This window comes from Phyllostomus hastatus, unplaced genomic scaffold (genome assembly GCF_019186645.2).
Source record: "Phyllostomus hastatus isolate PE091 unplaced genomic scaffold, TTU_PhHast_1.1 phas_contig_495, whole genome shotgun sequence".
Classification (NCBI taxonomy): Eukaryota; Metazoa; Chordata; class Mammalia; order Chiroptera; family Phyllostomidae; genus Phyllostomus; species Phyllostomus hastatus.
The window spans coordinates 7,165,455-7,192,302 of NW_025333895.1; the positions used below are offsets into that span (position 1 = coordinate 7,165,455).

At 50.7% G+C, this 26,848-nt stretch overlaps 1 protein-coding gene across 6 annotated transcripts in view; it reads right to left on the bottom strand.

Annotated features, from left to right (window-relative positions):
- Positions 1-26,848, bottom strand: part of SETX (senataxin) — a 54,837-nt gene that overhangs the window by 10,090 nt on the left and 17,899 nt on the right. For 5 of the 6 annotated variants that reach the window (XM_045845888.1, XM_045845892.1, XM_045845890.1 and 2 more), the window contains 13 exons: positions 22,434-26,804; positions 19,742-19,841; positions 13,193-13,366; positions 10,973-11,256; positions 9,749-9,916; positions 9,077-9,227; positions 7,770-7,871; positions 7,460-7,575; positions 5,705-5,776; positions 4,210-4,359; positions 3,313-3,420; positions 1,073-1,260; positions 403-495 (listed from right to left, as the gene is read on the bottom strand). In XM_045845888.1, the coding sequence (XP_045701844.1) occupies positions 403-495; positions 1,073-1,260; positions 3,313-3,420; positions 4,210-4,359; positions 5,705-5,776; positions 7,460-7,575; positions 7,770-7,871; positions 9,077-9,227; positions 9,749-9,916; positions 10,973-11,256; positions 13,193-13,366; positions 19,742-19,841; positions 22,434-26,804 (6,077 nt within the window). The remainder of the gene's footprint in view (positions 1-402; positions 496-1,072; positions 1,261-3,312; positions 3,421-4,209; positions 4,360-5,704; positions 5,777-7,459; positions 7,576-7,769; positions 7,872-9,076; positions 9,228-9,748; positions 9,917-10,972; positions 11,257-13,192; positions 13,367-19,741; positions 19,842-22,433; positions 26,805-26,848) is intronic. The other variant, XM_045845894.1, reaches the window with a different exon arrangement.

The following is a 26,848-nucleotide window of genomic DNA, read 5'->3' on the forward strand; positions in this document are numbered from 1 at the left end:
CACCCTGCGTCTCACACCCTATGCCAGCCGAGTCTACTCTGCTCCTTCACAGCACTTAGCCCAAACAGCGCCCCTCACCGCCTTGGCGACTACCTGTCAGAACATAAAACGGCCTGCTCAGAGCTGTGGCCGCGGCCCGGATCTGCTCCAGGGCCTGCGCCACATGGGGGGCGACACAGTCCCCACCACACACTCCAGAACCCAAAGGCTGAGACACAGACAAGGGTATGAGTGGTTTGTGTTTTAGACAGGAGACGCTGTTAACAACCTGGTTCAATGAAATGGGCTGCGCTGCCATCAGACGGAGGGGTGTGTGCGGACAGTGTTTTGAATGTAAAAATGAACAGAAACACACAGCCATTGTGGGACCCCCGCAGGCAGCGAGAAGAGAGGGAAACGTACTCGTTGTCCCGCCGCTCCAGGCCGTCTCCGACGTCAAACACGAGGTAGGGCTGGAACGGCCACTCCGACGAGCACCGGATGGTCTCCGTCACCCTGCGGAAGAACAGACGCCGCTCAGAGCACAGGCCAGCTGCTGGAGAAAGCTAACTGTCACCACCGTTGTCCTTGTGTAGGAGGAAGCTGGGGGAAATAAAGGCACCAGAAGGACCACCTATTGAAATGCACTTTAGCGAAAGGTAGAACACCAAGTTCACTTCTATTCTAGTGCTTGAGAGAATGAGTGATGTAATTAAAACGTAACAATCACAGTGGAAAGTTACTCATAACACAGGAAGTTAAAAAAAACCCAAGCCACTGAACACTGTGGAGAGCACGCTGTGATTTTGAGTTTAAAAAAATTAAAAAGACACGCACAGCACAAGGACCAGAAGAAGATAAGCCAAAATGTCACTGGTCACTACTTCTGGGTTATCCAAACACCACTGGGGTTCCGCCCTTCTTGTCTTGCTTGCCCACATTTGCCGTAAGCAACGTGACTTTTATAATCAGAGAAAACTGTAAGTTTCTGATCGACGCTTTTCACGACAGGACCGCAGAACACAGTAAAGCGGCTCTCCCCCGAAGCCTCTAAGCCCGCACACGGACCCGGCAGGCGAGGACGGGGGCCCACCTGTTGGTCCTCAGGCTCTTGCCGTACACGTAGTTGGAGGGGAAGAGGCAGATGTCGGGGTGCATCCGGTACTGCATGTTCAGCTGCAGGATGGGCAGCCTACCACTCACGTTGTGCTCCACGTTCTCCTCCAGCAGCTTGCAGAAGCGGGCCATCATCGACTGGTCGTAGCCGAACTCCTGCGCCTTCTGTCGGGCAGGGGAACAGCCACCTCTGAGGGTCTGCCCGCCCTCTCCCCATGGGAGCAGCAACGATCACTGAGCTCTAGCCCGCGCCCGACAACCGAGGCTCAGAAAAGGAAGACATTTCTGAGCCTGGCCCTTGAGGAGCCAGGCTGCCGGCCCCAGAGGCTGAGGCGCGGCCCCTCCCTTTAGAAGCCCACACCCTGCACATGAAAGGGACGGGGCCTCGGGACTGACCACCACTGAGGCTGCGCTGATGCCAACACCTGTCTCAATGACGAAAACGCACAGAAAAAAGGTAGATTTGAACAATTATTTCTGGGGCATGGTCTCGGCAAACACTCATGGCATTGTAAATAAGCCTTTTCAAATACTGACTGCTTCACCGCCCCCCCCCCCAACAGGTGATTTCACGTGCCCGCAGCCTGAAAGCCCGCTGCTGGCCTGACGAGGGGAGGGAGCTGTGGGGTCGCCATGTCTGCGCCTCGGGATGCGCCGTGCACTGCCGGCCTCGGACCAGGACTCGGACAGCACCACCTCGACCCGCCCGGAAGCAGAAACGTGTTCGGGAAAGTGCAGGAGGACGGACCCTCCTGAGGGCAGACGTGGGCACTGCAGCTGTCTCACCCCCAGCAGTGGGCGGGGAGCCCAGGCTTATGTCTACACTGATCACTTCATGTGTGACTGTAACTAAATAAAGTACGTATTAATAGACATTTGACAACGTCATTTACATGCCCTGAAAAAAAATTTATTCAAGTTAGCCAAAATCTCACTTTGACTCTTCTCTCCGGGGCAAGAGAACAAGGACTCACACGAGGGGACACTCCCACTCCCAGAGAGAGCGCTGAGCCCCTACGAGAGCGCGGGGAAGGACCCCCTGGGCTGCCTGCGCCGGAGAGACGCCGCTGTCCCAGCGCCGAGCCCTCCGAGTGCGTGCACAAGCACACACCTGGCAACTGTCCGGCACCCACCGGGGACACATCCGTGCCTGTCACCCGCTGGGACGTGAGCTCTTGGGGGGGGGGGGGCAGGGACTGCAGCCCGCTCTCTGCGCGGTCGCCCCGGCACCCGAGCCGGCACCCGAGTGCAGCCAGCACGTGGCGAGCCACAGACTGAGGGAGGGGACGTGCGAGCACAGGGGTGCCCCGCAGGTCTGTTCAAGTACTCACTGGGCTGTCCACAGTCATCGCCCTAGAAAGAGGGTGAAGAAATTTTACTTATTTTCTGAACTTTCCTCAACAAGCCTGCATTATTTTTGCAGTGAGCGGGAAGCCCAAATGGATTTTTTTCACGTCTGCTGTTTTTACCAGTCACTGAAGCGGGCAGCCGAGCTGAGGCCCGGCAACAGCCTGTTCACCCCGCGGCCCTTCAGAGTCCGAGCAGTGCGCCTCGGGGTTGCGTGCCACCTCACTTGAGAGGCACGGCCTTGCCCGGGGCCGGAGACCCCACACCCACCCTGCCCCAGCCCGGCGTGCACTGCCAGCGCCAGCATCACGGGGACAGGACACACGCGGGGCAGACCACGAGGCAGGTGCTCGCTGTCACCTTCCCGTCCCGAGGGCGTGAGGGCCACAGACAGTTTCTTGTACCACAGAGCACCGGATTCTGAAACTGGAAACGTACTCCAAAGGTAACTTCTCTTCATAACGTTTTCCTCAAAGTTGCACGTGTGTAAATACGAATCAGTAGGCTGAGATTCTTTTCCTTGCTTTTAAAGTTTTTCCTTCATTATTGTTGGGGTGTTTACGTTACCCAAATAAGTCAGACAGGCCCCTAAAGCAATGGCGCACAGCCTGCCCCCGGGGAAAAGGGGGCCTGGGGGTCGCTCCGAGTTCCTGGTGCTGCCCCTGCCTCGCACACACGCGCGCATGTGCACAGAGGAGCATTTTCAGAGACGTGGACTGTGGAGACTCAAACTGCACTTCTCTCTCCCCAGCCTGCCCAACACTTTGCCCTGCAAGTAAGAGGGAATGATCCAACAAAGACCCCCCACCCACAGAAAGGTTCCAAAGCAGCCCCTTCCACGTTAAAGCAGCCGGAGCAAGAGGGACTCACCAGGGAGATGACCGTGGGGGGGAGCTGCTTCGGGTCGCCCACGAGGATCAGCTTGTTGCAGCGGTGGATGAGTGGGGTGAGGGTCTCGACCTCGCACGCCTGCCCCGCCTGCGGAATAAAGCACGGACGGAGACGCGCCTTAATGGTCTGTGCGTTTCGCCCAGTCGTGCAGGGTCGGCCCGACTCACAAACGCTCCAGCCGTTCAGAAAAGAGCCTCCCTTCCTCCTTCTGCACCGAATACTAAAAGCAAGGATTTTCTTAGAGAAACACACAACAAAGCAAACACTCTTCACTTAAACACACACACACACTTTGAAGCCAGTCACCACTCAGGTGCCACTGAGACTCGGAAGGCCACGGAACGTCCCAGGTGCTCGGTCCTCGTTCCTGCGGAGACTGCGTGTCCCCCCCCACCCCCGAGTCCCTCCTCAGTCCTCAGTCCGCCTTTCTGCGGCGAGACTGGGTGTTCCGTCCACTGTACGCCGTGTCCTTCAGTCCTTCCTCACGCCCACCTCTGCCTCCCACCAGGTGACTTGGGGACCGTGGGCCTCCTGTCGCTAATACGTGTTTGCTCACGAATGACCCAGGACAGCACTGTGGCTCCAAGCTGTGCAAAGGCATATTTAAAATGCTTCAAAAGGCAAGCGGAGACGCTTCGAGGAGAAGCTTAGACAACCCTTGGCCGGGGCTTTGTGAGGAACGACCGGACACCCTTACGAGTAAAACCCTGGAGGGCGATTTTGACTGTGGGGAGTCCCTGGCAGCCTACGTCAACATGAATGAACACACATGCCGTGGCAGGGAAACTCGGAAGCAAAGACCACTGTATCAACATCTCAGCATCCCATCTGTCTGCGACCCCTCACGGCGCCGTCCAGGCCCAACAGCGGACTGACCTCGTCGACGATGACACAGCTGAAGGGGACGCCCCCCTGTCCGCGGAAGGCGGACTCGAGCAGCAGGCCGCCGCTCGTGCTCAGGGTGCAGCAGATGACGTGAGACTCCAGGATGATGATGCTCTGGGTTTTCTGCGGGCGTCCTTGAACCTGAGACAACAAGCAGAGGTTCATTATTATTCAGTTGCATGTAACTTCTTGACCACAGTAGGCCTATTCTTACTATAAAACACCCACCTTTACTATATGACAGAATAATATTTAATAAATATAAGGGGATAACCTCAACCTACAGAAACAGCAGAAGCATTCAAGATAACCAAAAAACACCGGAAAAATGTATTGCTTTGCAGTACAGTCTAAGCTTAGAGTCAGATTTAGGCACACGAAGAGAAATTTGCCCAGGGTCTGATTTTGTCAAAGTCAATGACGACCCTTACAGCCAGAGATGCACGTGGGTGGGTAGCAGAATAAGCGGAGACTAATTGGTTCTACTGAGTTGTGAAGCGACTGCCTGAGTAAAACCAAGTTCGGAACTAAGCTTGACTGTGTTCCTCTGTTTGTTTTTAAGTCCGTGAGGACATTCTTCCTTTTCTGAAGGCTAGCGCCAACAACAAGGCCCGGAGAACTGACGAGCACTCTCCTCCCAGGCAGGAAACAGCCCTGGCCAACCCCAGGGCCCCCGTGCTGACGCTCCGCCACCCGTCTCCTCCCAGTCATCAGTGAGGAAACGGACAGGCACCAGGACCCCAGAACAATGCGACTAACAAAACCCACGCTGCCTGTGAGCACGAACTTCACCCTTCAATTTGGGAAGACTAGGTTTGGCTCAGTTTAAAATCTTAATGAAAAGCTCTCCACCTAATTTTAATTTAAATAAGCAACTGCTAATGGAAATATGCATTAAATTCAACTGCATTTATTTAGCCACACAGAGAAGGCTGACAATACACTGAAGACAAAAATCTCCTCAAAAACACTGGGGACACCACCGGTTTGTCTCCCGCTCGCTCCCTGGCCCCAGATGAAACACTGTGTCATCTGAAGACACGCCATGGGAGCCCCCGGCGCCCCTGCACGTGAATTCAGACACGCGTTCTCCTCCTCCTCTTTCGTAGGGAGAACGCCCACAAACCTATTTTCATTATTCACCTGGCTCTAAGTATCATAATTGACTTTGCAGTTTGAGGGGGAAGGAAGTAGAGCATCTAATAATAGGATTTTTAATATGTACCCAGACCTAGAAAAGGAAAAGCTATTTTATGATCACTTATTCCTTAGAAATCTCAGGTGGTGATAAGACTTCATTATCAGGCTCAATAAACAAATGTAAATATACATGTAATTATACCACTATCTCCACTTTTGTATGTCTCAAATTTCTCATAAAAATGTTTAAAATGTAACTGATAAAAGCCCACTGGTTGTCTGAACTATGTTGTAATTACAAAAAGGAAAAAAAAAGAGGAAAATGTTACAAGGCTAAACTACTTACCTCTTTAATTTTAGAAGCAAGTTCCTGCCTTTCTTTGGAAACATGAGCAATTCTTTCATCTAATTCTCGCCTCTGGAAAAAATTAGAATGCCGTCACCAAAACTGAACAAGCATTTCGGAATGCTCTCCGACGAACTGCTTCACTTCCAAGGGGGAGCCTGCACTTGACCTGCGACAAACACACCGTCCGTTTGCTTTCCCTTCACGGGTGAGGCCCCGACACTCGCCTGCGTCGCTGCAGTCCGGGCTGAGCTCAGCTCCTCTGCCGAGCCCCAGCCTCCGCACCTGCTCGGCGTGGCCAGGCAGCCCGCAGACCTTCACGGACCCCAGCCCCTTCTCACAACATGTGCCCAGGGCAGCAGCCCAGTCACAGCACACGCCAGCTCCCCAGAGGGTCTCTCCAGCAGCGTGGACACCAACGGTCTCCTGGCCCACCCCCCACCCTGGCACATTCCCCATCTGTGCTCCCAGATAAGGTCTGTGGGTTGGACTGGCCCATCCAGCCTCAGCTCGGGAATCCCAAAGCACTCCCCCCCCTCAGGCCCTGATAAAGGCATGTGCCCCAGGTGCTGCATCTCTGCCTGCCCTTGGCCTTGACCTCCCATGTGGCCCCTCAAGGAGAGCTGTGCCCTTCCTCCAGGACCTGAGTAATAAACTTCACTATTTCCGTGTCTCTCCCGGTCTGTTGCTATGTAGCGCTCTCCACCCAGCACCCTGTGCTCCCCTTAGCAGTCCATGAGAACCTGATAAACTCTTCACTGTGTGAGATGCCCTTAGGTCCAGTGTATGGCACGTAAGCTACTTCTGAGCACCCCGACCCTTGGGCTGCCATTCCTTCACTCACAGTTGGTCGATTATGGCACCCGGCCCCTTAAAAGCATGGGTCAGAGCTGCCTGCACACCAGAGGCTGACCCGAGATTTTCCTTGGAACTGACGCACGGGTAACAGGAGGGGCTCTCTCCACCTGGGGCTTTCTGAGCTGGGTGGTGGAGCCGAGAGATGGCTGACACACAGACAAGCCAATCAGAGGTGGAGAAATGACATCACTGGCTGAAGTTAACCCACTCCTAAATGTCCCAAGTCAAGATGCCAGTGAATTCCCTTTTGTCTAGCGTGAATTGAGTTTCTTCAACTTGTAATCCAAAGATACCTAATGAATTCAGTACAGCTGTAACAGAAGGCAGGCAACAGCAAACTACAGCCTGTGGGCCAAACTCAACTCACCACCTGTGTATGTAAATACAGTTTTATTGGTATACAGCCACACCCATTGCTTACGCGCATCTCCTGCTGCTTCTGTGCTACCACAGCAGAGCTGAATTGAGGAAACAGACCTGCAAAGTCTAAACCATTTACTGTCTCGACCTTTGCAAAAAAAATTTGTTGAAACTCTGATGTAAGGCAAACCACTTTTGTATACATTTTTATCAACAAATTATGCTCTTTTACAGTGAAAAATGTCATCAAGACTCATCTAGTCTGTGCACATGATTTATTAAAAATGTTAACCAGCCCTGCTTGTGTGGCTCAGTGGATTGAGCGCTGGCTTGTGAACCAAAGGGTTGCCAGTTCGATTGCCAGCCAGGGCACTTGCCTGGGTTGTAGGACAGGTCCCTGGTGGGGGGCGGGTGAGAGAGGCAACTGATGGATGTTTCTCTTCCTCTCTTCCTCCCTCCCTCCCTCTTTCTCTATAAATAAATAAATAAATAAATAAATAACATCTTTAAAAATCTAACCAAAAAATGTTTAGATACCTGCATTTCCTTCCCACCTCGGCAGAGAGCACGCTGGCGGGAAAGTTCATCTAGCTGATGGTCCAGGTACTCCTTTCTTTTATGCATCTCCTGAACGTGAGATGGTAAGTCTTTTTCTAAAAAAGATAAATAAAAAGATAAGGCATTACATGCTAACTCTCACACATCCACATGCATACCAATGAGACTTCAGCCAGTCCCCGAGGCTGGACTCTCCCCAGGGTCTCCACAGCACGCTAAATGCTCAGCCCCACCCACTGCACAGGAGGAGACGCAGCGGATGTCGGCGTGAACCTTGTTTGGTACTCACTCATTCTGTGGTTGACTTGGTTGTCCAAACTGAATTTTAGGACCTCATTATTAATAGCCTTTTCTGGCCCCAGACGTACTAAATTGATATCTCCACAGTTTCCTGTTGATGAAAAGCACAATCATGAGATGAAAAGGACACTGCCAGCCTCTGTCCACTGGAACGGGAATTTCTGAGCAAACACACGAGCGCCCAGAAAGGGGCTGGCCGTGAACTGGAGGGGGCGCCACTAGAGGCTTCACACATGCCACTCCAGAGATTCTGCCACAGTTGAGATTTTGAAAATGAGAATACAAGGAACAACTTTACACCAATATATTTGAAAACCTAAGACAGAGTGAAATTCTTTTGAACGTGTGCATTAGCAAAATTCACTCAAATCCAGAAAATGTGAATCAAGCCTTAACAATGAAAGACATTTAGACAGCAGATAAAAACTTGCCCCTCGGTCAGAAACAGAAAGACAAAACAAACAGCACTAAAAACAAGTGAACCTTCAAGGGAAAGATCATCTGTCCTACACAAAACATTCCAAGGAAAAAACTTTCCCCTCGACTCCACTTTTGGTTTAACTTCAACACTAACACCAGAAAACAATATGACAAATTACAGGCTGGCCTCATTTATGAATTTTAAAAATTCTAAATAAAACATCAGTAATCCAGGTATATGTTAAAAAATAGTAACACAACCCAATTGGCTTTAAGAATCAAAGCTATTTTATCATTAGAAAAAAGTCATTTACCACATCAACAGACTAAAGAAAAACTTCACTGCCATTTCAAAGAACGACAAAAAAAAGCCCCCAAATGCAACCAAATTCAACACCCACTCCTGAGAGAAACTGGAAGAAGGGAACGTGACCCAGTAAAGGGCACATACCAGGAACCCAGATGCAGAAGTCACACCGCATGGTAAGGTGTCATTTCCTTATAGGACACCCACACGAAGGCACGTGGTGAAAAGTGGTGGAAATGAAATACTCAAGGGCCCCTCAGAGATGTGTGAAAGCGCCCACAACCACTCCTCCTGGAGAGCTGCCAGCCCCGCACTCCGGGTGCCGCTCCACCCACTTCCTCACCAGACCCACCTCTGGGGGCTGCACTGCCGGAACGCCAGTGCTCGGCACAGTGCCTGGCACAGAGGACACGCTCAGTGACATCTGCTCGAAGAATCACCAAGGACCAAAAGGCCACACAGCCTTAAGGACGAGTCACGACCAGATCCGGCTTGCTCTTTGTCATTGAAAGCTACTCACACTCAACACCAAAAACACAACAGATCAAAAGTCCACGTGAATATCATACCCATAGGATTCTTCTTGTCTTTACACTTTTCTTTGAATTCAAGAATAATCTTTTTCATCAGCTCGTCCACGGCCGCGTTGGAAGGCGCACACACGAGCACGCGGTTCTGCTTGATCTTGGCGTTCGAGTTTTCATCCAAGTGCCCCCTCCTCTGATTCCACAGTTCGCCACATGCACCAGACAGACAGACGGAAAATACCAGTGAGCTCTATTATGTCATTTTATCTATTTCCACGTATGCTTGCAAGTTCCCCTTACAAACAGTTAAAAATACATAAAAGCATCTACACCTCACATCGATATGAAAATTACTCTGGCATAAAACCTCACCCCAACTTCTTTGCACCTTCCCTCCCTAGTCATTTATTTTACCCAGCTGTGTTCAATCCAACCAGAACTCCGCCACCCAGGGAGACACCAGGACGGTCTCCAAGCAGACGGGACCTGTGATGAGGCCAGCGGACCTCCATCTGGCCCTCAGCACAGTGTCACCCAAAACAGCATGTTCTGCCTTTTTTCCTTCTTAGAACCTTCTCGCCCTCCACTACACCCATCTCTGCTAAAACTCCACACGAAATCAAAGATACACAGACACGAGGGAAGAGGCACGCCAGGGTCCTTCACACGCCAGCTAACTCGAGTGGAGCACGGCGCCCACCCCGCCGTCCCTACCTCCGTCAGCAGGCGGTACAGGAGGCCGACGATGGTCTTCGACTTCCCCGTCCCAGGGGGCCCGTGGATGAGACAGATCTTGGCAACCGCCGGGGAGTGTTTCACCATGGCATAGGCGGTTTCGATCGCCTTCTTCTGTTCTTCGTTGAAATCTCTTAGGTAGGCAGTCTACACGGAAGACATCAGTGAGGGTGGGCAAGAAAGACCCCCGAGAGACCCGCCCTTCAACTCAAAACCACTCTCGCCACTGGAAAGACAGATACTCAGGGATGCCTGCAGGCTTCAGCCCGTCGACAAATGCTACACCTGTATTACTACTCATGATTCTCATCAAGATGATGACGACAGCCGTGACTGGTGTGGCTCAGCTGGCTGGAGCATTGTCTCCTAAACCAAAAGGTCACCTCTTGAGTCCCGGTCAGGGCACTTGTCTGGGTTGTGGGCTTGGTCCCTGGCTGGGGGCACATGAGAGGCAACCAACTGATCCGTTTTTCTCTCTCACGTCGATGTTTCTATTCCTCTCTTTCTCCTTCCCCTCCCCTCTCTCTAAAAATAAATAAATAACATCTCAGGAGAAAAAAAGATGATTACAATAAACTGTTCTCTGCTTTTTCTTCCTTGGTCCCTCCCACCGCAGCCGCTCTCTCCTCGCACAGTGAGAACAAGTGACACGGTGCGAAGAGCAGGGGTGTGGGGTCGGGTCTCAGTCTAAGCCTCAGTGCCACTCACAAGCCAGGTCCCTCAGAACTGCTCGCCTCTCAGCCCCAGCCTCTGCTGCCCTCTCCTGCTGGGATTCCTCAGGGTGCAGACTGACCGAGATGAAGGACACAAAAGCCCCAGCACACAGCAGAGGCTCAGAAATGCCCCCTTCCCGTGGCCTTTCTCTGTGCTAATTTCCTGCAACGCACACGCACCTCCCCCGGGAGACAGGCGCTCGTGCACCTCGACAACTCCATCCCCACGTTCGCGGCAGCCCCACCCCACCCCCAGTCCTGAACCCGCGCCACCCGACCACATGTAGGTGGGGCACTCCGACGTGCTCACGCAGCTCTTCAAGCACACTTGCGATTGCTTCCAGGGCTCTCCCTTCTTCCCGAGGACAGCTGCCTACCCTGACACATGCCCGGCGATGTCAGGGACCGCAGAGCCCCACCCAGCATCCCCGAGTGCACACGGGCAGACACGCGGGAACGCGCAGCAGATGAACAGGACCTGAAGCCTTACCGAAGGACAGGACACCTTCTGACTTCCCGCCATCACACAACCATCACTCACAATTCTCTCCGATGTCGTGGTCAGTAAATCTTTCGTACAGAAGTCCATGGGGTTTGGATTCAGGATAGCTCTGGCCAGCTGGTTCCGACCATTCAGCAACGTCATGGCTTTCAATTTCCTTTGCGTAGTTACCAGAGAACTGATTACAATACATTTTACAAATTCGTTCAGATTGACTGGCAAGTCATCTTGAGTCTGGATGCAAAGGAAACACTCATATTTCCCATTACGCACTAGTAGCAAAAAAAGAGAAAAAGCAGAGTGACCAGTGAGTAACAGTGTCCACCTCAACAGGTTATTCAGAAACTGTATTCTGTAACGCGTGTTTCTCTATGACACGTGACTTAAATATTCATACAGTCAAGCCTTCTCAAAGGCCTCCTAGGAACCAGGCCCCATTTGGACCCTCCAGAGGCTTCTGTTCTCAGAAGGAAAAGGCAGACCACCGACGACAGCTGGGGATGAGTGCTCTGCAGGAAGCACCAAGGGGGCGAGGGTGGGCGGGGGGACGGGGGCAGCTTCTTGCAGGCAGGAGTCAGAGAGGGTCTTCCTGACCAGGCAGCATCTGAACAGACACTTGTAAAACAGCGCCTCAGGAGGCTCCTGCCGTCATCCGGGTAAATGCCGATGGCCGGACGGACCAGGACGCAGCAGCCGAGGTGGGCCTGGGCTCGGGGGTACGTTGCAAAGGAAGAGCTGACGGGTCCGCAGATGGAGCAGACACAGGGCGCGAGAGCATGAGATCGAGGGCGACTCCGGGGTCTGGCCTGAGCCTCGGGAAGGGCGGCCCCACTAACTAAGGTGGGAAAAACTCCAAGGACCAGCAGGGGTCCGGCAGAAAACCAAGTGTGTCTTTTCCGGATGAGGTCTGAACAGTGGAGATGCCTGACGTGTAGACACGGGAGTTCGGGGAAGAAGAACACCTCGGAAACACAAACTTAGCCAACGCGGTCACGTGCCAGAGTCAGAAGCACTCGCACGCAGCCCTGTCCCTGCCCCGAGAAACGCGCCCCGCTCAGGAGCTGCACTCTGGCTGTGCGCACTACAGCAGGACGCGTCACAGCGCAGCCGGATGCCGAACTTCGAGAAGCTTATGGTAGCTGCCGTTTCTAAAATGCAGTGCGAAAAGGCAAAGGAATAAGGAAATCATCTTCTCCGCACAGCGCTGGGACTAAGGAAGCAGCAATGTCAGAAAGGCAGCTCGGCACAGAACGAACAGGCACTCGGCTGCGGCGCTGGACCCGCCGCAGCTGAGGGCCCGGGGCCCTGGCTTCCTGACCAGGATCAAATCACCCGTCCTGCTCTGCAGGGCTCTGGGGAGGACAGTGAATGCGGCAGGAAGGACAAGGCACAGAGCAGGTACTCACTAAATTCGAGCTAACATTTTTGCTATGCGATCCGAGGGAGAGCAGTCCCTACGACCCCACAGAAACAGTAAACCCCTCGAGTTGCCCCACAATTAGTTGTATGTTCAGCCTTCGCATTAACAGTGAGCCAGAGCACCGACGGTGAAATGTGCTTTAAAGTGTAGCAAACAGGGACCTCACAGGTTGTGCATAGTCACAAACCCATGTATAACATCTGACCCCCCAAAAACTTAAACTACCGTATTTTTAGGACTATAAGATGTACTGGACCATAAGACGTACCTAGGTTTTAGAGGAGAAAAACGGGGGAAAAAATTTTGAAGCAAAAAATGTGGTGAAATATTTAATAGCCTGTGACCCTGCTACACCGCCCCCCACCCCACAGCAAGCCAGGCAAGCTACACATTCAGACTGTAAGACGCAACCCGTTTCCTCCCAAATTTGGGGGGTGCGTCTTACTGCCTGAAAAATACAGCGCTAACAGCCTGCTGACCAGAAGCTGTACTGGTAACACAGTCAACCAGTACATGTTTTGAATGCTGTCTGTATTTACACTGTATTCTCACAAGGAAGGAAGCTGAAGAAAAGGTGGCATCACTGTGCAAATCATAAAGAAGAGAAAATACACCTACAGCAGTTATGGAACAAAGCACCTGCATCTAAGTGGCCCCGTGCAGCTGAAGCCCGTGGCGGTCAAGGGCCAGCTGCAGAGCAAACAGGAGGCCGACGAAGGACAAATGGGGGGACTAGAGATAAGCTGAGCGCCGACGGGCTTCCCGTCGACGTCCCGTCGTGTACTTACGGGCTGACGTGCGGCGGAATTTATGGACGTAAGCGCAGTGGTATTCACGGGGACCCTGGACAGGGTTCCCCTCCACATCTCTCTTCTCTCCACTCCGTCGTTCAAGGACCAAAAACACCAAGTCATTCTCCTTCGGGTGAAGCTGTTTAGCTAGTTCACAATCCTGAAGAGAAACTACAGAACAGGAAGAAGTGAGTGCTTATCTTAACAGAACTATTTTAACTACTTTCAGTACGGTTAGCCAGAGGCCCCTGAACCCTGCGCCACGTCCCAGCATGTGGAAAGCACTAGTAATTCACACACACTGCAAAATGGTTAGTCTACGAATATTGATTATACAGAGACATCAGACTTTTCTTAAAAACTGTTTAAAAGGTGAAACAGATGAAAATATAACATTCAAAAGGAGCTGATACATTTCCTTCCCCTGACATTTATTTTAGTTTTTAACCAATGAAATTTCTCTTTTGTTCCCCACTTTCAAAAACCCCTGGAAAAAACCCAGAGACAGACCCCAGTCTGTGTAAGAACTCGGGGCCTGCTGGTGGAGTTTCAGACGAGGGACAAGGGGCGCGCGCACTAACGGGGCTCGGAACCCAGAGCCCGCCCGGGGTCACGGGCTCCAGCAGCCACACGCTGGGCTCAAGCATGAGGTCCTGGCACTAGGCAGAGGGACCACTGAATCAGGGAGGGTTTCAAACGCAGCACCTAAGAAATACCTATCTGAGGGCGCCAGGGAGCAAGCACGCCAGCGAACCCCCCGCTGAGACCCAGAAGGAGCGGGCGCAGGACTTCCCACGAATACTCGAGCTGCCTGGGACGGGCTCGTTGGACTAGAGACTGCAGCAGGGGGCAGGCCTGCCCCGAGTGGGCCCCAACAGCCCTCCAGCTTCAGGTTGGGAAGGACTACACCCAAGGATGAAGCTGCAATCACCTGGGTGCTTCAGAATAACTCAGTTCTGTAAACCCGATGAAGGTGACACCACCTCGCTAGTGCCCTCAGAAGCCTGGTGGAAGCGAAGGACAATCCACTCTGGTAGAAGACAGTGCATCATCCTAGGACTCAAATGCTTTCTATAAACAATGTTCCAAAGACAAGACGAACGCACACCGGAGACAGACAAAGCCCGGGGAGAGAAGAAATGCGCAAACTGGCGGGATCGGGAAGCCAGGAGGGCTGCGCAGGAACTACAGAGCGGGACCCGCACGCTGAAACTGAGCGGACGCGCATGAAACAGCCCACGAGGCGGGGTGGGGCCCGCGGAAGCTAAGTCTTGTAAGACTCTGCCTTGTGTACGGAGATGCTTGACGTATCTGTGAAAACCATCGACTTGGATAAATCAAGAATGCACACTGTAAGTTTTCACCTAACTACTAACACAGTAAAAGAGGTATAATTTCTAAAACAGAAGAGAAAAAAAATTAAGTTATTTAAAAATGGAAAAAAAATTAAAGAAGTAATCAACCAAACAAAAGAGGGTAACAAAGGCAATATATGATTAGGTTCACTTGTTTCTACTAGTTTTCATTTTACAGTTGGCTCTTTTTTATTCACCTCAGTTGACTTAATGACTCCAAAGTCCCATGTACCAACAGGAACCTCTCAAAGACCAGCAGGTCCTGCCTAAGCAGCTCCGGATCAACACAAAGGAGCCAGTGACAGAGGACTGAAGCCCAAGTATGTTTAAGTCAATGTGTTTAGAATGAAATAAATTTTAAAAAGCTCATCTGTCAACACCAGTGTTTGCAGTGAATTAACTCATTATTTTGAAGACTGATGAAGAGTCAAGTACTCATTCTACGTTTCTTTATAAAGCATAACAAAGTAACCAAATAACATGGAGGCATTTCTCTTCACAGAAGTATTCCAGCTAATAAATGAAGAAATGATCTAATAAAAACACCACCATTTTGTGTTCTTGCACTAATCAATCAATCAAGGCTTCAAGTGTAACAGCTGTTAAGTACTGCAGAGAAAGAAATCAGGATTTCTGGGCCAGACGCAGGCAGAGGCAGACACACTGAGCCTCCTCGCACAACCAAAAGAAGGACGACGACAAATTTAAAAACAAAAATTAACCGGAACTACCAGAAAATTGAACTGTATCGAAGTCCAACAACCAAGGAGTTAAAGAAGAAACATTCATCCAGACAGGCAGGAGGGGCGGAGACGGGCAGCCGAGTGGAAAGGACTCTTGGCAAGGTGGCAGCTGACGGACTGGGTGGTCCCAGCTTTAAATGTCCCAATATCCGAATCATAGGGGTACCAGAAGGAGAAGAGGAAGAGCAAGAAATTAAAAACTTATTTGAGCCCTGGCTGGTGTGGCTCAGTGGACTGAGCACTGGCCTGTGAACTGAAGGGTCACCAGTTCAGTTCCTGGTCAGGGCACATGCCTGGGATGCAGGCCAGGTCCCCGGTTGAGAGCCTATGAGAGGCAACCAGTATCTCTCTCACACTGATGTTTCTCTCCCCCTCTTTCTCCCTCCCTTCCCCGCTAACTAAAAATAAATAAATAAAATCTTAAAAAAAAAAAAGAAAACTTATTTGAAAAAATAATGGAAGAGAACTTCCCCAATCTGGCAAAGGAAATAGACTTCCAAGCAAGTCCAGGAAGCTCAGAGAGTCCCAAAGAAGTTGGACCCAAGGAAGTACACACCAGGCACATCATAATTACATTACCCAAGATTAAGAGGAAAGAATCTTAAAAGCAGCAAGAGATAAGGAGAGAGTTTCCTGCAAAGAAGTTCCCATAATACTATCAGCTGATTTCTCAAAAGAAACCTTGCAGACAAGAGGGGCTGGAAAGAAGTATTCCAAGTCATGAAAGGCAAGGACCTACATCCAAAATTGCTCTATCCAGCAAAGCTTTCATTTAGAATGGAAGGGCAGATAAAGTGCTTCCTAGATAAGGTCAAGTTAAAGGAGTTCATCATCCCTAAGACCTCATTATATGAAATGTTAAAGGAACTTATCTAAGAAAAAGATGATGATGAAAAATATGAACAGTAAAATGACAATAAACTCACAACTATCAACAACTGAACCTAAAAAACAAAAAACTAAGCAAACTAGAGCAGGAACAGAGTCACAGGAATTGAGATCACATGGAGGATTCAGTGGGAAATGGGAGGGGAGAGAAGGGGGGAAAAGATACAGGGAATAAGTAGCATAAATGGTAGGTAGAAAATAGACAGGGGGAGGGTAAGAACAGTATAGGAAATGGAGAAGCCAAAGAACTTATACGTACAACCCATGGACATTAAGTGGGTGGGGGGAATGGGGTGAGGGTGGGAGGGGTGGTGCAGGGTGGAGGGGAATAAAGAGAAAAAAATGGGACAACTGTAATAACATAATCAATACAATATGTTTAAAAAAAGAAGAACTCAGACATCAGGCATGTCCTTATAAAGGAAAATGCCATCGATGAAAAAAAGGGACGCTGACAGCCAAGGCCTCCTTACGGCACAACAAGGCAGGGGGACTAGTGACTGATGTTAACATGAAGCGAGATGAAGCATGCAGGCCATGTGACACGGGCACCAGTGAGCCCAGGAACAGGCCCACATGTTAAGTGGACACGAAATTCACGACAAACCCGGCTCTGCGGAGCCCAGAAAGGGAGGTCTCTCCAATAAAGAGCACCGCATCGGGGTAACGCTGTCTCCCCTTGAGAAGAACGGAACAGACACGTGCCCCTGCATCTCACTCACGCACAAAAACCCATTCCAAGTTGCCGGACCCCAAACCCTCTAGACAAGGGGTGGGCGAGCCTTTTCTGCAAGGGGTCAACCCTTTCCGGGCAGGGCACACACGGCGCCTGCCACTTACTCATCCTCTCGTTCTTCAAACCCGTCAGACGCACACCTGAACCTGGGACAGCACGAAAACAGGATATGGGGTGGGTCCGCGCCCTGCAGTTTGCTGACACCTCCTCTTGACGTTAAGATAGCATCTTCAGGACCCGCAGCAGGAAGGGGCTCTTAACCGAGGCACAGAGCAAGAGCACTAACCTCACACCCACAAGCGTTCATGTTAAAAATAAGAAACTCTTCAGAAGAATAAAACACGAATTTTTTAGGACATCAGTGAGAGAGTCAAAATGCGAGCCCACACCTGCACACAGATTCTATCAAGAACTGCTACAACTCAGTGAGGGAGACAACCCACCGAATAGGCACTTCCCCAGAGAGGTTACGGAAGCACCTACCAAACCTGTGGAAAGGTGCTCAACCTCCCCGTGACAAAGGCTATTACAAAATAAACGCACGAGAGGCCGTCAGCACACACCCCGTAATGCTGAACCGAATACGACCGGCACAGAGGCGCTGGGGAAGACACAGAACCACGTGACTGCTCGGGCTCTGCCGGCGCAGCTCCGTTCTGCACGGCGCGCACGGCACTACCTGCCCGCGCCGAGCTCAGGCATCCGAGACCCCACGGTCCACCTCCGGACAGGTGCAGCCAAGGTGTCCTCACGAAAGCACCGAGGGACCCGAGGGATCACAGCGGCGTTGCCTGTAAACCGCTGTGTGAGACACTGAGCACAGCAGGCCCATGGCATCTGCAACGTCCCCTGCACCCATGCTCTTCCCTTTGCTGACTTGGCTTTGTGGCCCTCGTCACAGTAAGTCACAGCCAGAAGCACGAGAACATGCTGCATTCTCTCAGCGAATCACTGACCTCGGGATGGTCTTGGAAACCCGACACGCAGGTCAAAACTGCTGGGAAAAATGCCCGCCCGCGGTGAACTGTGATGTGCTCACACAACCCTCCATTAGCACGATGACGGAAAATAACAGATGCGCAACAGAACTGATGAACTGGACAGACATGCCGAATAAAAGCAGCCAGAGACAAGAGTAAACACTATGTAAGTCTATGGTATGATTGAGATAAATGCCAGCCAGCCAAACTAGCGATTTAAGTATTATTTACAACAACACTTCCAAATTAAGAAGAAAACGACCTCCCTAACAGAAAAAAGGACAAAGGGCACAATTCCCCGTCCCCACCCCCACTCCATCACAAATGACCGGTGAAGATCCGGGAGGATGCAAAACCACAACCTCACGAGACACAGTTCCACACATAAAAGCAAAGAGAGAGCTCAAACAGCCAACGGCAGAGACGCGCACTCCCACACCCGCGTCGGAGGTGAAAACGTGCCCTGCGGCCGGGCAGAGGCCGTCTGAGCGAACGGCGTCGCACCCTGCTGCCTCGCCTCGGGCCGGGCACCGGGGCTTACTTGGCGCGTGTGACACAGGAAAACCGTGAATAATGTCCACGTCTACCTCGAAGTGATCAGTGAAATGCAACTCTGGAATACGCTTACAACGGGATACCTGCAAATACTAAGTCTACTGTCACTATCCTTTTAATAACTCTGAAAAGACATCCGTAATACAGTCAATGAAAAGAAGTCAAATGCAAGCTTCATGAAGGCAGAAGTTCTGTTTTCTTAACAGCTACACACCCAGCATCTACAGTTATCCCTGGTCAACAGCATTTACTAGGTGAGACAAGACTAGGTTAACAGTTGACCGTATGAAAAATAGTAATAAATAATAGCCCTGGCTGGTGTGGCTCAGTGGATTGAGCGCCGGTCTGCAAACCAAAGGGTCGCTGGTTCTATTCCTAGTCAGGCCACATGCCTGAGTTGTGGGCCAGGTCTCCAGTGGGGGGTTGTGCAGGAGGCAACCACACATCGATGTTTCTCTTCCTCACTTCCCCTCTCTATAGAAGTAAATAAAATCTTTTTTAAAAAGTAGATTAAAAAATAATAAACTGTTTTTGCATACTTACAGCTGTAAACCTACTTTTGCCCCACCCTGTATAAAGCCGATAAATATTTGAATGAATGGTCACAAAATGGGTAAAACGACCCCACAGACGCACACACGCGCGCACGCAGGCAGGGAGAGAGCCTGGCGGTAGGACACACAGTGGTGTGGGCACAGGGCTGTCTCTGCACGGCAGCACCGGGGGTGGTCTCCTTCGCTGCTGGCTAGCATCACCTGCTGCCCTATAATGAACGCATAGTACCTTTCCCTAAAACAGACACATGTGTGCTTTCTTAGGTGACATGTGTGCTTTCTTAGGTGACTTTTCTTATGTGTGGCAGGGTGGATTTGGGGGAGTGGGCAGGATTCACACTTAGGTTAAAGATAACCAACACCTAAATGTGATCATGCGCTCACACTGATCACGAAGTGAGAAGACAGACGGCAGGAAGGTCTACTTGGAATCTATGCACAGTTACTACAACCCACCCTCAGCCCACCACGCCCCCTCTGCTCGCCCCTCCCTGCCGCCCAGCCTCCATGGAGAGTATGGCCTGTGGTAGTCTCTTTAGAGAGCGATGAAAGCCACACACTGATTACCTATAACTCTCCCAGTAACTACACCCATCAAGACTTTAGACAGATTCTTTGTAAGAGGTTACAAATTCAGCTTAAGAAAACTATGTCCCAGAAAATTCAAACATTTTCTTGAGCAGAAATCTCCAATTACTACATAGTATGTTCCAAGTTACATAAGAAAGAACTTACCAACAAACTCCCAGTATTTTTTGTATTCTACAGGAAATTTTCGTAAATGCAACTCATAGAATTTTTCTTTATTTGGAGAGCTGATCCATTCCTGTGCTACCTATACAAAGCAAATAAAATAAAATAAAATAAAATAAAAAGTAAATTAAGAAAGCCAAAACATTGTGGAAAGCCAATGCTAAACAGCAAAACTTTCCAAAGTAAGCCACAGTAAAACGCCGAACTTAAAATCTCAGGCGACGGGAACACTAAAAATTTGGGACTTGCAGTTTCCTGTCTAGCATGTAAGGATCTTAGAAGTTGTCACTCTATCCTAACACATAAAAAGCTGAACAAGATGAAAAATTACCTTCCGTTACACCCAACACAGAAGTGAGGGTGCTGCCCCCAAACTGCTGACAGGCAGGTGGACGCGGACAGTCGCCCCTCACCAGAGGTCCCTGCGCGGAGGAGCCTCTGGGCCAACACAGGAAAACCTGGCCTTTACTTGACAAACTGCCGGGGGTCTCAGTATGAACAACTCTAAACGTTAAAAACACTGGGGGAGCCCAGTGTAAGGGGCTCCCCACTTGGTGAGTTTTGCCTCTTGGAGCTCTACCAAGTCCCCACAGTGAACACTGGAGAAAATTCCCTTTGCTTCCAGCAGAGGGAGGGCACAAGGAACTACCGTATTTTGCTGTGTATAATGCACGCCCACATTTTTGGCCCAAACTTTCAGGAAAAACGTCTTTCATTTTAATTTCTTAACTCAATTTTTTATTGACTTATATTTAGAAATAAAATGATCATATTCCAGGGTATTATTTTGCATATGGATATCATCATCGCTTTCTAGAGTTACACTTTTAATGCATAAGCATAAAGAATTAAAAACATGTACATAGACACAGAACTAGGACTACCCACATATAATGCATATCCTTACTTTTCCCTCAAGAATTTGGGCAAAAAAATGCATACTACACATTGCAAAATCCAGTCTTCTGCAATACTGTACACCAGGGCATTCAGAACTTTGTAACTGCTCTGCTCTGGGGGTAAGTATTTCACCAGGGCCTGACCTGCTAGGGTCCTATCAGAACCTAAAACACTTGAGAGAAGAGAACCAACTCCAGCCCACTCCAGCCATGGCGCCCCACCTAAGGAGGCGGGGCCTGACCACCGAGTGTAAGGCACCCAGGCCAGAGGCACAGGCTCTCTAGAAGACCAAGGCCGAGACACAGGACGGCAAACACGCCCCTTCTCCAACAACTCCCCACGCTACAGAGGGCCGACTTACTGCCGCTCCCCTACCCAGCATATCACAGCCACCTTCCAACAAGAATTACAAGCCATACTCGAAGGCCAAAAGCTCAATTTGAAGAACAAGCATCAGAACCACAGTCAGACGTGGCGTGGATGTCAGGACCATCAAACCAGAGAATTTAAAAAACTGTAGTTAATACACTAAGAGCCCAGGGGAAAGGTAGGCCGTGTAAGAACAGATGAGTAATGTAAACAGATATATAGGGACTTTTTTATTACAAAACCTTTCACTATAAAATCATAAGCATGTATTTCTGTAATGTAACACTATCACACTCAAGCACAGCACATGACATTTTAGGTGAAATGTTCATATTGAAACTAAATCATTACACCCATATTATCATCCTACCAACCACATTCAAGCGGGTGTTACTTCTGCTGGACCCTGTACATGGCAGGAAAGAATGGAAAAGAAATGCTGGCGATTCAAGAGCTGGAGCAGAAACGAAGAACAAGAATGAACGCCTCTGCTGGACTCAGGAGCAGACTCAGACTTGGCTGAGAACCCTCTCTGAGCTCGAGGCCACAGCCGCAGAAACTACCCAAGCTGGAAAGCGAAAACCGGGGAAAGGAGAGCAGGGCAGCCAAGCACTGGCGGGGAGCTGCAGAAGGTGCAGCCCACGTGTGGCGGCCGCACCGAAGGAAGGACAGAGCGGTGTCTGAAGCAGGAAGGACTGAAGGGTGTCCCCAAGTTAACGTGAGACGTCAAACAACAGAACCAGAAAGCTCAGGGAACGCCAAGCAGCATATTGCCGAAAAAACCACACCGAGGCTATCACCACCACTGGGAGCTGCCGGCAGGGACGATTAGCTGCCTTCCCTGGGGTTCCGAGCTCCGGGATCCGGTATTTAACCTGGCAGCCCTGGTCTGGGCCAGGAGAACCCGGCAGGGTGTGCTGGGGAGCACAGGGGAGGCCGCTGAAGGGACAGAGCAGCTGTTACGATGAGTAAGAAACTGAGAAGACAGACGTGTTAAGAAATTTAGGATTTACTGACAGGGTTTTTTTGTTGCTACCTCTTCAAGGAAACCTGAGTGAAGGCCTACATTACCTTTCAAAAAACACTGCACCCAGTAGGGAAACTCTCTCCTCGGAGCCGCCTGCCTTCCCTCTGTGTTGACAGACAGTCCCCCGGGGCCAGCTCAGGCCCCGGTGCGCGCGCACCGGACCGACTGTGAGCTCCACAAGGGCAGAGCTGGAGCAGCTGCGTCCTCCATGCCAGCAGCACCGCGGACAGCGTCGCACACGCGTGCTTGTGAGCTCGAGACGCTACAGCACCCCGACACCGGCTGTTCTAACTGCTATCTAACTGCTCTCACTCCGAGTGGTCAAGAAAAGCAGCAGCTTCAAAGACTGAATGGTATACAGTGGAAATACATACTTACTGATTCGAAAGTATTCACTACCATCAAAGGAAGGAAAACGTTAAAATAATCGTTACAATCTTGGAATCTGACAGGCACAGGTCTTGAGATGGTCTGACAAAGACTTGCTGGCAGCCCGCACTGGTCGAAGTTCACGAACATCTCATATTTCCACTTCAAGACCTCTTTAACGAAGGTGTCAGAGACGGACTGCGGCGAAGTGCTGTCCAGAGAAGATGGAAGAGGTCTGCTCTCACCAAACGGCAGTTTGTAAGCTTGTCTGCTGGAATTACTTCGAGCTGGAGAAAGAACGTTGCACAAACCCTTCACTTCACCCAATGGCTTTGGAGACACTGGAGACCGAAGAACGTTGCGTAAACCCTTCCCTTCACCCGGTGGCTTCGGAGACCCCGGAGGGGCCGGAGAAGAATAAACACTGCACGATCCCTTCCCTTCACCCGGTGACTTCGGAGACCCCGGAGACGCCGGAGAAGAATGAATGTTGCACAATCCCTTCCCTTTGCCCGCTGGCTTCGGAGACCCCGGAGGGGCTGGCTGTGGTGCTTTCAAAGCAGACCGTCCCCCACTTGACTTATTTTTTACAGCTGGAAGTGCTGAGCTGCTTTCCAAAGACTTGGAGAGATGAGCAGTCCGTGAAGTACCACTTGAGCTAAAAATCTTAGTGGTGGAAGGTCTCAAAGGTCTAGAGGCAGAAGGTGGCAAGCCAGGTTTGCGGAAGACGTCTTCGTCGGCCGCTTTGGCCGCGGAGTGTTTCGAGCAGCAGTCGCCCTGGGTCTTCACAGCTTCGACACAGCCCTGGTGCTTACATTTTGCGCTACTGAGAGACTCCAACCGAGGCTGGTGTGCAGAATCCTCTTCTCCCCGAGCTCTGTTTTCCCCGGGAACCACTTCGATGAGTTTATCGTCATCGTCCTGCATCTGCGAACACAAGTCCATATCTTCGGGATCGTGTTGTGTTAAAAAGAGATCATTTCCCTCCGGGTCACTGTCGTCGTCAGGCTCTGCCTTCTTCAAAGCTGCCACCTCTAGGTGATGTCCGGTCAGGTCCCCTCTAGCTGGAGTGCCTTCGGAAGTGGAGACCGTGATTTCGCTCGCTGGTCGTCTTCCATTGAACACTGGGGAACTACACGGGCCCGAAAGACAAGCCCCGGCAGCCGCCCGAGGAGCAGATCGTGCTTTAGCGGGTCCTCGTTCAGGAGACGCGCAGCTCAACGACTGGTTCCCACAGCTGTGAGCCACGACCTCGGTCCCTCCTCTGTCGCTGCAACCCGGCCGGCCCGGCTCTGCTGCAGCTGCGTCAGAGCTCCGAGCCGCCCGTGGTCCCGCTCTCGCGGCACTGGCACGTGTAGAATCAGGGCGTCCTTGCCTGTTTTGTTTAGACCTCTGTCTCGTCTGCCTTTGAAACTGACGATCTTGACTCACGAGCAGTTTCTTATCTTTCACAGAATGAGCCTGAGGAGAAATCAGTTTAGTCTTTTTTCCAGTATCAATGGCGCCGACGTTTCTGCCGTGGGCGCGTAACCGCGCTGTGCAGTCCCGAGACCTCTGCGACAGGTCGAAGGCCTGGCGCTTGCGAGGGCCCTTCTTCAGCCCGAGCCGCTCCGCGGTGGAGGCGGGCTCGGGACACTGGCGGTCCTTCTTGGGCGGCACTATGAAGGGCACCGTCCTGCAGCTGATGCACTGGGAGCCCTTATTCTGCCCTCTTCTGGCGTCTGAATGTGTCTTCCTGGCAGTTTTGGGAGCTGGGGCTCTCCGAACGGGTCTGGAGTAAGTACAAGGCTTTGGCGAAGCCTTCTTCAGGGAAACCAAGGCGGTTCTCGGAGCACCTGCTTTGGGAGCGGTCCTTGCGCCTGCACTCCTGTTATTTTCAGTTCGCTCACTCTCATTGCCAGTGTCAGACTGGTCCTCGTTTCTGACAGAAGATGAAGGCCTTAAACCATCTTTAGCCACTGGTCTTTCAATTTTTTTCCTCTTAGGTTTTTTTATTTGAACTGCACAGGATTCCTCACCAGTACTACTGCTCTGTGGTTGTGCGCGCTCGGTGCCCTCTGATTCTTTTTCAGTAACTTCCTCGGGCATGGGGTAATCCGTATCATAGCCCCAGTCATTGGTGGTATCTGCCGCGGGAGTCCAACACGAACTCTTTTCATCCCCTTGACCTGAATTCTTGTCTGGTGTCTGATCTTGCCAAACTGAAAATATGTCCCTTTGGCTTTCAAACTCAAACACCTGAGAATCGGAGTCCTCAAACTCCAAGGGGGAATTTGTCCTTTCTTCTTCTGTCATCTTCCCTTCCACGTCCGCACCAGCCATCGAAGCACGTGGCTCGGGACACTCCTCCCCAGCGCACGCTGTATCTCGTCTCCAGTGTCTCTCCAGATCCAGGATTCCTTCATCATCACCATTGTCGTCGGAATCTGAGATGATGATGACTTGTCCACAGCAGGTTTCTCTGACATCACTTTGGTTGGCTCTGAAACCTTTTTTATCTTTTACTTTTCTTTGTAGCTGGGGTGAGCTTTTTGGAGCTGAATCTGATGGAAATGTGGTAACACTGGCTTGAGCCATCAATGATAATTTGTGGAGATCTCTGTCCACCTGAGAATCTGTTAAGATGTCAGACTGAAGGGTGATGCTAGGGACCTGTTCTATCAAGTTAGAAGAAACCTGATCAGCACCCTTGCTAACTTTCTTTCGAGTTGATTCAGGTGAACTCATAGGATCTTTAAAAGGAGATGCTCTATGCATGGAAGTACTGGTCCCTTCTGCAAACAAGACCAAATCTTTAGTATCAAAATGACAGTCCTGTATTTGACAATCGTTTTCATGGGAAGAAAACCCACCTAACTCTTCCTTCTTCAATTGTTTCTTTTTCAGCAATATACTGCTAGGAGATCCGCACCCTCCATGTTTACTTTCTGGAATATCCTCAGGGTCTAAAGTGAGATCGTGCAGGAAGCTGTCCCCTTTCTGACCTCCTGTGCCTTGCCTTGAACAGACATTCTCAATGTTAGATTCCGTCAGGTCTCCCTCTAATTTCACAGTACTATTGACCAAAGCACTTTTCCTGTGTTGCTTCTTTATTACATGTGATAACTTAGCACAGATTTCACTTTTCTGTGCCCTCGTTTTTGCTTTTGAGGTTCTGCCAAGGACATCATCCTGTGAAGAGAAGTCCTCCTTTGATGTGGACCCCTTCTCCGGAGGATCTGCACCGGAATCAGCCGACAGGCGCATGGACATAGTCGCTCCTTGGCCACACCCCCTTTCCGGGCTATTTCTTGAAGTACAGTTCTGTGGTGCACATGAGCAATTATGTTTTACAGGATTCTGCTTCCTTGTACATACTTTAACTTGATGTTGGGCTCTTTCAGGGAAAAGGTTTTTACTACTCTGCTTTAAGCATGACTCAGCTGACAGATGGTCCTCCAGTTTCAAATCTTTTATGTAATTCTTCCCATTATCCTCTTCCATGGCGTTACTCACTTTGCTTACTAGGCTCCTCTGTTGCACTTGACACACATCAGCTTTCATCGGTTTAGAAAACGTTGGGCTTTCCAGACAGCGCAGGTCTTTTCCACACGCCTTCCCTGCTTCTTCACTTTCTTCTTTACCACAAGACGCAGGAGGAGTTTTACAGGAAGGAGCCAGCTCCACCAGAGCGGTATGCTGAGGTACTCTGAGTCTCATGTTTCTAATAATTTGCTTTAAACAAGACTGTAGCGCTTCGGTTTCCTGATTAGTCAACTGCCAACCTAGAGATAAATTTCCTCGCAGGAATAAGTTGAGTTTATCCCAGAATTCCTTACAAAGAGTTTGCTGCCCAAGCTGATGACCGTCTTTAAGGAGACTTCTAATCAGCTGCACACAAGCCAGCTGGACCGAGTTAGACGGCATTGGATGCAGGGACAGTGATGTCGCTGCTGGTCCTCTGGAGCCGCTGCCGGCCGACTTCTCGGAACTCCGCACGAACGCGGCGGTGGGGAGCCTGGCACACTTCACGACGGCCTCCACCCACCGATGGGAGTTGACACAGAGCGAGTGCAGGCACTTCCTGCTTCTGTGGAGCTCGATCACAGACACCAAAATCAGGGAAAAAAATTCAGTGACTTTGTCACATGTGACGACTGGTTGGTTGAGGACATCTTTGACTTGGAAGTACAGATGGTTAATAACCTCTAGTATGTAAACCACACCCAGGTCCTTAAGGTCCATGAGAGACTGAACGAAAGGGATGAACCACAGAAACGTGCTGTTGTGAACGCGCATGTCTTGACCGACATCCGACTGGAGCACACTGGCCAATGTCTCCATTTCTTCGTACATGTTTGGGCAATAGTCCGGGCAAATGGCCGATCTCCAGCCCGAGTCCTGAAACACAGAGACCGGCATTCAGACAAACACGCACCATTCCT